General features: G+C 55.5%; 1 protein-coding gene across 1 annotated transcript in view; it reads right to left on the bottom strand.

The window, feature by feature from the left end:
* The window catches only part of LOC147087073 (protein turtle homolog A-like), a gene marked incomplete at its 5' end in the record, with an annotated part of 73,804 nt that overhangs the window by 55,555 nt on the left and 5,287 nt on the right, over positions 1-12,962 (bottom strand). The window contains 4 exons of the mRNA XM_085978033.1: positions 1,323-1,407; positions 2,472-2,716; positions 3,490-3,665; positions 5,355-5,478. Coding sequence (XP_085834159.1) covers positions 1,323-1,407; positions 2,472-2,716; positions 3,490-3,665; positions 5,355-5,478 — 630 coding nt within the window. The remainder of the gene's footprint in view (positions 1-1,322; positions 1,408-2,471; positions 2,717-3,489; positions 3,666-5,354; positions 5,479-12,962) is intronic.

Below are 12,962 nucleotides of genomic sequence, written 5' to 3'. Positions count from 1 at the left end.
TCACTGGAGTTTAGAAGATTGAGAGGGGATCTCATCGAAACTTATAAAATTCTAACAGAACTAGACACAGGAAGGATGTTCCCGATGGTCGGGGAGTCCAGAACCAGGGGTCACAGTCTAAGGATAAGGGGTAGGCCATTTAGGACAGAGATGAGGAGGAATTTCTTCACCCAGAGAGTGGTGAACCTGTGGAATTCTCTGCCACAGAGGGCGGTGGGGGCCAATTCATTAAATATATTCAAGAAGGAGTTGGATATATTTCTTAAGGCTAAAGGGATCAAGGGGTATGGGGAGAAGGCAGGGACAGGGTACTGAATTTGGATGATCAGCCACGATCGCATTGAATGGCGGAAGAGGCTCGAGGGGCCGAATGGCCTACTCCTGCTCCTATCTTCTATGTTTCTATGTTAATCTCTCCTCATACGTCATTCCTGCCATCCCAGGTGTCAGTCTGGTGAACCTTCGCTGCACTCCCTCTATGGCAAGAACATCCTTCCTCAGATAAGGCGACCAAAACTGCACACAATACTCAAGGTGTGGTCTCACCAAGGCCCTGTACAACTGCAGCAAGACATCCTTGTTCCTGTACTCAAACCCTCTCGCTACGAAGGCCAACATACCACTTGCCTTCTTAACCGCCTGCTGCACCTGCATGCTTACCTTCAGCGACTGGTGCACAAGGACACCCAGGTCTCGTTGCACTTCCCCTTCTCCCAATCTATTGCCGTTCAGATAATAATCTGCCTTCCTGTTTTTGCCACCAAAGTGGATAACCTCACATTTATCCGCACATCCTTTGACTCCCTTAATATCCAATAATCTATCGCTTTCTGTCTTGAATATACTCAATGACTGAACCACCACCGCCTTCTGTGGTAGAGAATTCCACAGGTTCACCACTCTCTGGGTGAAGAAATTCCTCCTCATCTCAGTCCTAAATGGCCTACCCCTTATCCTTAGACTGTGACCCCTGGTTCTGGACTCTCCCGCCATCGGGAACATCCTTCCTGCATCTAGTCTGTCTAGTCCTGTTAGAATTTTATAAGTTTCAATGAGATCCCCTCTCATTCTTCTAAATTCCAGCGAGTATAAGTCCCATTGACCCAATCTCTCCTCATACGTCATTCCTGCCATCCCAGGTATCAGCCTGGTGAATCTTCGCTGCACTCCCTCCATGGCAAGAACATCCTTCCTCAGATAAGGCGACCAAAACTGCACACAATACTCAAGGTGCGGTCTCACCAAGGCCCTGTACAACTGCAGCAAGACATCCTTGTTCCTGTACTCGAACCCTCTCGCTACGAAGGCCAACATGCCATTACCTGAGGTTGAGATGTTGACAATGTTACTGGGTTCGCTCATGAGATCCTCATTCAGTGCGATGATCCGGAACTGGTAGATGTAATCCTGGGGAGGGGGGAGGGGACAGTGGGGTTAGCAATCGATGGAAGAGTGCTCCTGACAGAGAGGCAGTCTCTCCCTCTCTCTCTCCCCTTCGAACTCTCTCTCCGTCCATCTGTCACCTCAATCTCCCTCCTTCAGTCTCTCTCTCCTATTGCCTCTCTGTCACTCTCTCTCCTTCTCTATCTCTCTCTCCCTTCATCTCTCTCCTTCTGTCTCTCCATCTCTCCCCTCAATCTCCCTCGATCTCTCTCTCTCTCTCTCTCTCTCTCTCTCTTTTTCTGTCTCTCTCTGTCTCTCTCTCTCTCTGTCTGTCTCTCTCTCTCTCTCTCTCTGTCTCTCTCTCTCCCTGTCTCTCTCTCTCTCTCTGTCTCTCTCTCTCTCTTTCTCTCTCTCTCTCTGTCTCTCTCTCTCTCTCTGTCTCTCTCTCTCTCTCTGTCTCACTCTCTCTCTCTGTCTCTCTCTCTCTGTCTCTCTCTGTCTGTCTCTCTCTGTTTCTCTCTCTGTCTCTCTCTGTCTGTCTGTCTCTCTCTCTCTCTCTCTCTCTCTGTCTCTCTCTGTCTCTCTGTCTCTCTCTCTCTCTCTGTCTCTGTCTCTCTCTGTCTCTCTCTCTGTCTCACTCTCCGTCTCACTCTGTCTCTCTCTGTCTTTCTGTCTGTCTCTCTCTCTCTCTCTCTCTGTCTCTCTCTCTCTCTGTCTCTCTCTCTCTGTCTCTCTCTCTCTCTCTGTCTCTCTCTCTCTCTTTCTCTCTCTCTCTCTGTCTCACTCTCTCTCTCTGTCTCTCTCTCTGTCTCACTCTCTGTCTCTCTCTCTGTCTCTCTCTGTCTCTCTCTCTCTCTGTCTCTCTGTCTCTCTCTCTCTGTCTCTCTCTCTCTCTGTCTGTCTCTCTCTCTCTCTCTCTCTCTCTCTCTCTGTCTCTCTCTCTCTCTCTGTCTCTCTCACTGTCTGTCTCTCTCTCTTTCTCTGTTTCTCTCTCACTCACTCTCTCTGTCTCCCTCAACCTCCCTCCTTCTCGCTCTCGCTCTCCCCTCGCCCTCCACCCGACCCTCCGGAGACCCTTGACCTCTCACCTGCACGAGCCCCTCCAGCAGCAGCTGCTCCTGCCCGGCCGGGATCGCGCTGTGCAGCAGGCCCCAGCCCCCCTCCTGGCGGAACTCCAGCCGGTAGCCCAGGGGCGGGCGCGAGGGGGGAGGGGGCGGGGCCCAGCTCAGCAGGATCCCGCGGGCCGTCCGATTGGCCGCCAGCCACTGTGGCGGGAGGAGGCCAGGCCGGTCCGTCACTGGAAGCTGGGGCGGGGCCGTCGTCACGGGAACGCCTGTGGGGGAGGGGGAAACGGCAAGGAGAAGAGCGTTAGCTAGGTCAAGGGTCACATCACGGGGTCGGGGGTCAGTGTTCGGAGTCGGGGTTCAGGACTCAGGGGTGGGAATCAGTATTCAGGGTCGGGGGGTCAGCACGGGGTCGCGGGCGGTCAGCACGGGGTCAGAGGGTTAAGCGCGGGGTCAGGGGGTTCTGCAGGAGGTCGAGGGGTCAGCACGAGGTCGTGGGATCAGCAGGAGGTCGTGGCATCAACACGGGCTCATGGGTAGTCAGCGCGGGGTCAGTGGGGGTGTCAGCACGGGGTCGGGGAGTGCTCAGCCGGGGTTGGTGGGGGGTCCGCATGGGGTCAGTGGGGGTCAGCACTGGTTCAGCGGGAGTCAGCATGAGGTCAGTGCGGGGTCAGCGGGGGCCAGCACGGGGTCAGGCAGGGCTCAGTCTGGGGTCGGTGGGGGGTCAGCATGTGGTCGGTGGGGGGTCAGCACGGGGTCGGTGGGGCGTCAGCATTGTGTCAGCACGGGGTCAGTGGGAGGTCAGCACGGTGTCGGTGGGGGGTCAGCACGGGGTCAGGAAGGGCTCTGTCTGGGGTCAGTGGGGGGGGTCAGTGGGGGGATCAGCATGGGGTCATGCGGGGGTCAGCACGGGGTCAAGAAGGGCTCTGTCCGGGGTCAGTGGGGGGGGGTCAACGGGGGTCAGCACGGGGTCAGGAAGGGCTCTGTCCGGGGTCAGTGGGGGGTCAGCACGGGGTCGGTGGTGGGAGGAGTCATTACTCACTGAGGGTCCAGGTCGTGACAATCTCACTGAAGGGGCCACTCCCCCGATCGCTCTGTGCCAGGACACTGAACTGGTAACCGGTCCCAGGCCACAGACCTTCGACCCGCAGCTGGGAGTCACCGAGCGGCACCTTCCGGATGATCCAATCGTGGGGTCCACGGGTCGTCTGTCTAACCCTGAGAGAGAGAGAGAGCGGTTCACACAGGCTGAATTTGACCCCAAGGACCAGAGGGGTGAAAGGTCAGTCTCAGACGCCCCCGGGAAGGGATCAAGAACAACAATTACTTGCCTTTAACGAACCAAGGTGCTTCACAGGAGCGATTATCAAACAGAATTTGACGCCGAGCCACATCAGGAGATATTAGGACAGGTGACCAAAAGCTGGGTCAAAGAGGGGGGTTTTAAGGAGCGTCTTAAAGGAGGAGAGAGAGGCGGAGAGGTTTAGGGAGGGAATTCCAGAGCTCAGGGCCCAGGCAGCTGAAGGCACGGCCGCCAATGGTGGAGCGATGGAAATCGGGGGATGCTCAAGAGGACAGAATTGGAGGAGCGCAGAGATCTCGGAGGGGTGTAGGGGCTGGAGGACGTTACAGAGATAGGGAGGGTTGTAGGGGCTGGAGGAGGTTACAGAGATAGGGAGGGTTGTTGGGGCTGGAGGAGGTTACAGAGATAGGGAGGGGTGTAGGGGCTGGAGGAGGTTACAGAGATAGGGAGGGGTGTAGGGGCTGGAGGAGGTTACAGAGATAGGGAGGGGTGTAGGGGCTGGAGGAGGTTACAGAGATAGGGAGGGTTGTTGGGGCTGGAGGAGGTTACAGAGATAGGGAGGGGTGTAGGGCTGGAGGAGGTTACAGAGATAGGGAGGGTTGTAGGGGCTGGAGGAGGTTACAGAGATAGGGAGGGTTGTAGGGGCTGGAGGAGGTTTCAGAGTTAGGGAGGGGTGTAGGGGCTGGAGGAGGTTACAGAGATAGGGAGGGTTGTAGGGGCTGGAGGAGATTACAGAGATAGGGAGGGTTGTTGGGGCTGGAGGAGGTTACAGAGATAGGGAGGGGTGTAGGGGCTGGAGGAGGTTACAGAGATAGGGAGGGGTGTAGGGGCTGGAGGAGGTTACAGAGATAGGGAGGGGTGTAGGGCTGGAGGAGGTTACACAGATAGGGAGGGTTGTAGGGACTGGAGGAGGTTTCGGAGTTAGGGAGGAGTGTAGGGGCTGGAGGAGGTTACAGAGATAGTGAGAGTTGTAGGGCTGGAGGAGATTACAGAGATAGGGAGGGGTGTAGGGGCTGGAGGAAGTTACAGAGATAGAGAGGGATGTAGGGACTGGAGGAGGTTACAGAGATTGGGAGGCGTGTAGGTGCTGGAGGAGGTTTCAGAGTTAGGGAGGGGTGTAGGGGCTGGAGGAGGTTACAGAGATAGGGAGGGGTGTAGGGGCTGGAGGAGGTTACAGAGATAGGGAGGAGGCGAGGACCATGGAGAGGATTTGAACACGAGGATGCAAATTTTGAAATCGAGTCGTTGCCCGACCGGGAGCCAATGTGGGTCAGCGAGCACAGGGGGTGATGGGTGAACAGCACTCGGTGCGAGTTAGGACACGGGGCAGCAGAGGGTTGGATGATCTCAAGTTTACGTAGGGTGGAATGTGTGAGGCGAGCCAGGAGATCGTTGGAATAGTCAAGTCTAGAGGGGACAAAGGCGCGGGAGGAGGGTTTCAGCAGCAGATGAGCTGAGACAGGGGAGGGTGGTGGGACCAGGGAGAGTAAGGAACATCCTTTGAAGGGTACATAGGCGAACCCATTGGGAGGAACCCCTGACCCCACTCCCTGCTGGGCTACTTTGACCCCTGACCCCCGTTCCTCCGCCCCTCTCTCACTCACACGTTGCCGTACCAGACTGTGAACTGTTGAGCGTGACCTCCATCGAACCCCGGCTCCCAGGACACGTTGACCCCGAAGACGTCCGACCTCACCGTCACATTGGTGGGTTTGTGGGGACTTGTTCCTGTGGACAAGGATCAAAGGTCAGAATTCAATCCCTCAGCATTTGCTCCACTCAACCACAACTAACATCTCTTCACCACCCGAACTGTGTGATCTCCTCACCTCCCAAACACTGTGATCTCCTCACCCCACAAACTGTGATCTCCTCACCCCCCAAACTGTGATCTCCTCACCTCCCCAAACTGTGATCTCCTCACCCCACAAACTGTGATCTCCTCACCTCCCAAACTGTGATCTCCTCACCTCCCAAAATGTGATCTCCTCACCTCCCAAACTGTGTGATCTCCTCACCTCCCAAACTGTGATCTCCTCACCCCCCAAACTGTGATCTCCTCACCTCCCAAACTGTGATCTCCTCACCCCCCAAACTGTGATCTCCTCACCTCCCAAACTGTGATCTCCTCACCTCCCAAAATGTGATCTCCTCACCTCCCAAACTGTGATCTCCTCACCTCCCAAACTGTGATCTCCTCACCTCCCAAAATGTGATCTCCTCACCTCCCAAACTGTGTGATCTCCTCACCTCCCAAACTGTGATCTTCTCACCCCCAAACTGTGATCTCCTCACCCCCCAAACTGTGATCTCCTCACCTCCCAAACTGTGATCTCCTCACCCCCCAAACTGTGATCTCCTCACCTCCCAAACTGTGTGATCTCCTCACCTCCCAAACTGTGATCTCCTCACCTCCCAAACAGTGTGATCTCCTCACCTCCCAAACTGTGATCTCCTCACCTCCCAAACTGTGATCTCATCACCCCCAAACTGTGATCTCCTCACCCCGCAAACTGTGATCTCCTCACCCCGCAAACTGTGATCTCCTCACCCCCCAACCTGTGATCTCCTCACCCCCCAAACTGTGATCTCCTCACCCCCCAAACTGTGATCTCCTCACCCCGCAAACTGTGATCTCCTCACCCCGCAAACTGTGATCTCCTCACCTCCCCAAACTGTGATCTCCTCACCCCCCAAACTGTGATCTCCTCACCCCACAAACTGTGATCTCCTCACCCCACAAACTGTGATCTCCTCACCCCCCAAACTGTGATCTCCTCACCCCGCAACCTGTGATCTCCTCACCCCCCAAACTGTGATCTCCTCACCTCCCAAACTGTGATCTCCTCACCTCCCAAACAGTGTGATCTCCTCACCCCCCAACCTGTGATCTCCTCACCCCCAAACTGTGATCTCCTCACCTCCCAAACTGTGATCTCCTCACCCCGCAAACTGTGATCTCCTCACCCCCCAAACTGTGATCTCCTCACCCCCCAAACTGTGATCTCCTCACCTCCCAAACTGTGCTCTCCTCACCTCCCAAACTGTGATCTCCTCACCTCCAAAACAGTGTGATCTCCTCACCTCCCAAACTGTGATCTCCTCACCTCCCAAACTGTGATATCCTCGCCCCCCAAACTGTGATCTCCTCACCTCCCAAACTGTGATCTCCTCACCCCGCAAACTGTGATCTCCTCACCCCGCAAACTGTGATCTCCTCACCCCCCAACCTGTGATCTCCTCACCCCCCAAACTGTGATCTCCTCACCTCCCAAACTGTGATCTCCTCACCTCCCCAAACTGTGATCTCCTCACCCCCCAAACTGTGATCTCCTCACCCCCCAAACTGTGATCTCCTCACTCCCCCAAACTGTGATCTCCTCACCCCGCAAACTGTGATCTCCTCACCCCGCAAACTGTGATCTCCTCACCTCCCCAAACTGTGATCTCCTCACCCCCCAAACTGTGATCTCCTCACCCCCCAAACTCTGATCTCCTCACCCTCCAAACTGTGATCTCCTCCCCCCCAAACTGTGATCTCCTCATCCCGCAAACTGTGATCTCCTCACCTCCCCAAACTGTGATCTCCTCACCCCCCAAACTGTGATCTCCTCACCTGCCAAACTGTGATCTCCTCACCCCGCAAACTGTGATCTCATCACCTCCCCAAACTGTGATCTCCCCACCTCCCAAACTGTGATCTCCTCACCCCCCAAACTGTGATCTCCTCACCCCCCAAACTGTGATCTCCTCACCCCCCAAACTGTGATCTCCTCACTCCCCCAAACTGTGATCTCCTCACCCCGCAAACTGTGATCTCCTCACCCCGCAAACTGTGATCTCCTCACCTCCCCAAACTGTGATCTCCTCACCCCCCAAACTGTGATCTCCTCACCCCCCAAACTCTGATCTCCTCACCCTCCAAACTGTGATCTCCTCCCCCCCAAACTGTGATCTCCTCATCCCGCAAACTGTGATCTCCTCACCTCCCCAAACTGTGATCTCCTCACCCCCCAAACTGTGATCTCCTCACCTGCCAAACTGTGATCTCCTCACCCCGCAAACTGTGATCTCATCACCTCCCCAAACTGTGATCTCCCCACCTCCCAAACTGTGATCTCCTCACCCCCCAAACTGTGATCTCCTCACCTCCCAAACTGTGATCTCCTCACCCCGTAAACTGTGGGACTCCTCACCTCGCAAACTGTGATCTCCTCACCCCCCAAACTGTGATCTCCTCACCCCGCAAACTGTGATCTCCTCACCTCCCAAACTGTGATCTCCTCACCTCCCAAACTGTGATCTCCTCACTCCCCAAACTGTGATCTCCTCACCCCCCAAACTGTGATCTCCTCACCCCCCAAACTGTGATCTCCTCACCTCCCAAACTGTGATCTCCTCACCCCCCAAACTGTGATCTCCTCACCCCCCAAACTGTGATCTCCTCACCTCCCAAACTGTGATCTCCTCACCTCCCCAAACTGTGATCTCCTCACCCCCCAAACTGTGATCTCCTCACCCCGCAAACTGTGATCTCCTCACCTCCCCAAACTGTGATCTCCTCACCTCCCAAACTGTGATCTCCTCACCTCCCAAACTGTGATCTCCTCACCTCCCAAACAGTGTGATCTCCTCACCTCCCAAACTGTGATCTCCTCACCTCCCAAACTGTGATCTCATCACCCCGCAAACTGTGATCTCCTCACCCCGCAAACTGTGATCTCCTCACCCCGCAAACTGTGATCTCCTCACCCCCCAAACTGTGATCTCCTCACTCCCCCAAACTGTGATCTCCTCACCCCCCAAACTGTGATCTCCTCACCCCCCAAACTGTGATCTCCTCACCCTCCAAACTGTGATCTCCTCACCCCCCAAACTGTGATCTCCTCACCCCCCAAACTGTGATCTCCTCACCCCCCAAACTGTGATCTCCTCACTCCCCCAAACTGTGATCTCCTCACCCCGCAAACTGTGATCTCCTCACCCCGCAAACTGTGATCTCCTCACCTCCCCAAACTGTGATCTCCTCACCCCCCAAACTGTGATCTCCTCACCCCCCAAACTCTGATCTCCTCACCCTCCAAACTGTGATCTCCTCCCCCCCAAACTGTGATCTCCTCATCCCGCAAACTGTGATCTCCTCACCTCCCCAAACTGTGATCTCCTCACCCCCCAAACTGTGATCTCCTCACCTGCCAAACTGTGATCTCCTCACCCCGCAAACTGTGATCTCATCACCTCCCCAAACTGTGATCTCCCCACCTCCCAAACTGTGATCTCCTCACCCCCCAAACTGTGATCTCCTCACCTCCCAAACTGTGATCTCCTCACCCCGTAAACTGTGGGACTCCTCACCTCGCAAACTGTGATCTCCTCACCCCCCAAACTGTGATCTCCTCACCCCGCAAACTGTGATCTCCTCACCTCCCAAACTGTGATCTCCTCACCTCCCAAACTGTGATCTCCTCACTCCCCAAACTGTGATCTCCTCACCCCCCAAACTGTGATCTCCTCACCCCCCAAACTGTGATCTCCTCACCTCCCAAACTGTGATCTCCTCACCCCCCAAACTGTGATCTCCTCACCCCCCAAACTGTGATCTCCTCACCTCCCAAACTGTGATCTCCTCACCTCCCCAAACTGTGATCTCCTCACCCCCCAAACTGTGATCTCCTCACCCCGCAAACTGTGATCTCCTCACCTCCCCAAACTGTGATCTCCTCACCTCCCAAACTGTGATCTCCTCACCTCCCAAACTGTGATCTCCTCACCTCCCAAACAGTGTGATCTCCTCACCTCCCAAACTGTGATCTCCTCACCTCCCAAACTGTGATCTCATCACCCCGCAAACTGTGATCTCCTCACCCCGCAAACTGTGATCTCCTCACCCCGCAAACTGTGATCTCCTCACCCCCCAAACTGTGATCTCCTCACTCCCCCAAACTGTGATCTCCTCACCCCCCAAACTGTGATCTCCTCACCCCCCAAACTGTGATCTCCTCACCCTCCAAACTGTGATCTCCTCACCCCCCAAACTGTGATCTCCTCACCTCCCAAACTGTGATCTCCTCACCCCCCAAACTGTGATCTCCTCACCTCGCAAACTGTGATCACCTCACCCCCCAAACTGTGGGGACTCCTCACCCCCCAAACTGTGATCTCCTCACCCCCCAAACTGTGATCTCCTCACCTCCCAAACTGTGATCTCCTCACCCCCCAAACTGTGAACTCCTCACCTCCCAAACTGTGATCTCCTCACCCCCCAAACTGTGATCTCCTCACCTCCCAAACTGTGATCTCCTCATCCCCCAAACTGTGATCTCCTCATCTCCCAAACTGTGATCTCCTCACCCCCCCAAACTGTGATCTCCTCGTCTCCCCAAACTGTGATCTCCTCACGCCCCGAACTGTGATCTCCTCACCTCCCAAACTGTGATCTCCTCACCTCCCAAATTGTGGGACTCCTCACCCCCCAAACTGTGATCTCCTCACGCCCCAAACTGTGATCTCCTCACCTCCCAAACTGTGGGACTCCTCACCTCCCAAACTGTGGGGCTCCTCACCCCCCAAACTGTGGGGACTCCTCACCTCCAAAACTGTGGGGACTCCTCACCCCCCAAACTGTGGGGACTCCTCACCCCCCAAACTGTGGGACTCCTCACCCCCCAAACTGTGGGGACTCCTCACCCCCCAAACTGTGGGGACTCCTCACCCCCCAAACTGTGGGGACTCCTCGCCCCCCAAACTGTGATCTCCTCACCCCCCAAACTGTGATCTCCCCACCTCCCAAACTGTGATCTCCTCACCCCCCAAACTGTGATCTCCTCACCCCGCAAACTGTGGGACTCCTCACCCCCCAAACTGTGATCTCCTCACCTCCCAAACTGTGATCTCCTCACCTCCCAAACTGTGTGATCTCCTCACCTCCCAAACTGTGATCTCCTCACCCCCCAAACTGTGATCTCCTCACCCCCCAAACTGTGATCTCCTCACCTCCCAAACTGTGCTCTCCTCCCCTCCCAAACTGTGATCTCCTCACCTCCCAAACAGTGTGATCTCCTCACCTCCCAAACTGTGATCTCCTCACCTCCCAAACTGTGATCTCATCACCCCCAAACTGTGATCTCCTCACCCCGCAAACTGTGATCTCCTCACCCCGCAAACTGTGATCTCCTCACCCCCCAACCTGTGATCTCCTCACCCCCCAAACTGTGATCTCCTCACCTCCCAAACTGTGATCTCCTCACCCCGCAAACTGTGATCTCCTCACCCCCCAAACTGTGATCTCCTCACCCCCCAAACTGTGATCTCACCCCCCAAACTGTGATCTCCTCACCTCCCCAAACTGTGATCTTCTCAACCCCAAACTGTGATCTCCTCACCCCCCAAACTGTGATCTCCTCACCCCCCAAACTGTGATCTCCTCACCCCGCAAACTGTGATCTCCTCACCTCCCCAAACTGTGATCTCCTCACCCCCCAAACTGTGATCTCCTCACCCCCCAAACTGTGAACTCCTCACCCCCCAAACTGTGATCTCCTCACCCTGCAAACTGTGATCTCCTCACCTCCCCAAACTGTGATCTCCCCACCTCCCAAACTGTGATCTCCTCACCCCCCAAACTGTGATCTCCTCACCCCCCAAACTGTGATCTCCTCACCCCCCAAACTGTGATCTCCTCACCCCCCCAAAACTGTGATCTCCTCACCCCCGAAACTGTGACCTCCTCACCTCCCAAACTGTGATCTCCTCACCCCCCAAACTGTGATCTCCTCACTCCCCAAACTGTGATCTCCTCACCCCCCAAACTGTGATCTCCTCACCTCCCCAAACTGTGATCTCCTCACCCCCCAAACTGTGATCTCCTCACCTCGCAAACTGTGATCTCCTCACCTCCCCAAACTGTGATCTCCCCACCTCCCAAACTGTGATCTCCCCACCTCCCAAACTGTGATCTCCTCACCCCCCAAACTGTGATCTCCTCACCCCCCAAACTGTGATCTCCTCACCTCCCAAACTGTGATCTCCTCACCTCCCCAAACTGTGATCTCCTCACCCCCCAAACTGTGATCTCCTCACCTCGCAAACTGTGATCTCCTCACCCCGCAAACTGTGATCTCCTCACCTCCCCAAACTGTGATCTCCTCACCCCCCAAACTGTGATCTCCTCACCCCGCAAACTGTGATCTCCTCACCTCCCCAAACTGTGATCTCCTCACCTCCCAAACTGTGATCTCCTCACCTCCCAAACTGTGATCTCCTCACCTCCCAAACAGTGTGATCTCCTCACCTCCCAAACTGTGATCTCCTCACCTCCCAAACTGTGATCTCATCACCCCCCAAACTGTGATCTCCTCACCCCGCAAACTGTGATCTCCTCACCCCGCAAACTGTGATCTCCTCACCCCCCAAACTGTGATCTCCTCACCCCCCAAACTGTGATCTCCTCACCCTCCAAACTGTGATCTCCTCACCCCCCAAACTGTGATCTCCTCACCTCCCAAATTGTGATCTCCTCACCCCCCAAACTGTGATCTCCTCACCTCGCAAACTGTGATCTCCTCACCCCCCAAACTGTGGGGACTCCCCAGCTCCCAAACTGTGATCTCCTCACCCCCCAAACTGTGATCTCCTCACCCCCCAAACTGCGATCTCCTCACCCCCCAAACTGTGATCTCCTCACCCCCCAAACTGTGATCTCCTCACCCCGCAAACTGTGATCTCCTCACCCCCCAAACTGTGATCTCCTCACCCCCCAAACTGTGATCTCCTCACCCCCCAAACTGTGATCTCCTCACCCCCCAAACTGTGAACTCCTGACCTCCCAAACTGTGATCTCCTCACCTCCCAAACTGTGATCTCCTCACCCCCCAAACTGTGATCTCCTCACCCCCCAAACTGTGATCTCCTCACCCCACAAACTGTGATCTCCTCACCCCCCCAAACTGTGATCTCCTCACCCCCCAAACTGTGATCTCCTCACCTCCCAAACTGTGATCTCCTCACCCCCCAAACTGTGATCTCCTCACCCCCCAAACTGTGATCTCCTCACCCCCCAAACTGTGATCTCCTCACCTCCCAAACTGTGAACTCCTCACCTCCCAAACTGTGATCTCCTCACCCCCCAAACTGTGATCTCCTCACCCCCCAAACTGTGATCTCCTCACCTCCCAAACTGTGATCTCCTCACCCCCCAAACTGTGATCGCCTCA

The sequence above is a fragment of the Somniosus microcephalus genome, unplaced genomic scaffold, assembly GCF_052327205.1.
Source record: "Somniosus microcephalus isolate GS21.2 unplaced genomic scaffold, FLI_Smic_1.0 unresolved_chr6, whole genome shotgun sequence".
Lineage (NCBI taxonomy): Eukaryota > Metazoa > Chordata > Chondrichthyes > Squaliformes > Somniosidae > Somniosus > Somniosus microcephalus.
The sequence above is the reverse complement of the archived record's forward strand: the minus strand, read 5'-3'. Positions and strand labels throughout refer to the sequence as shown.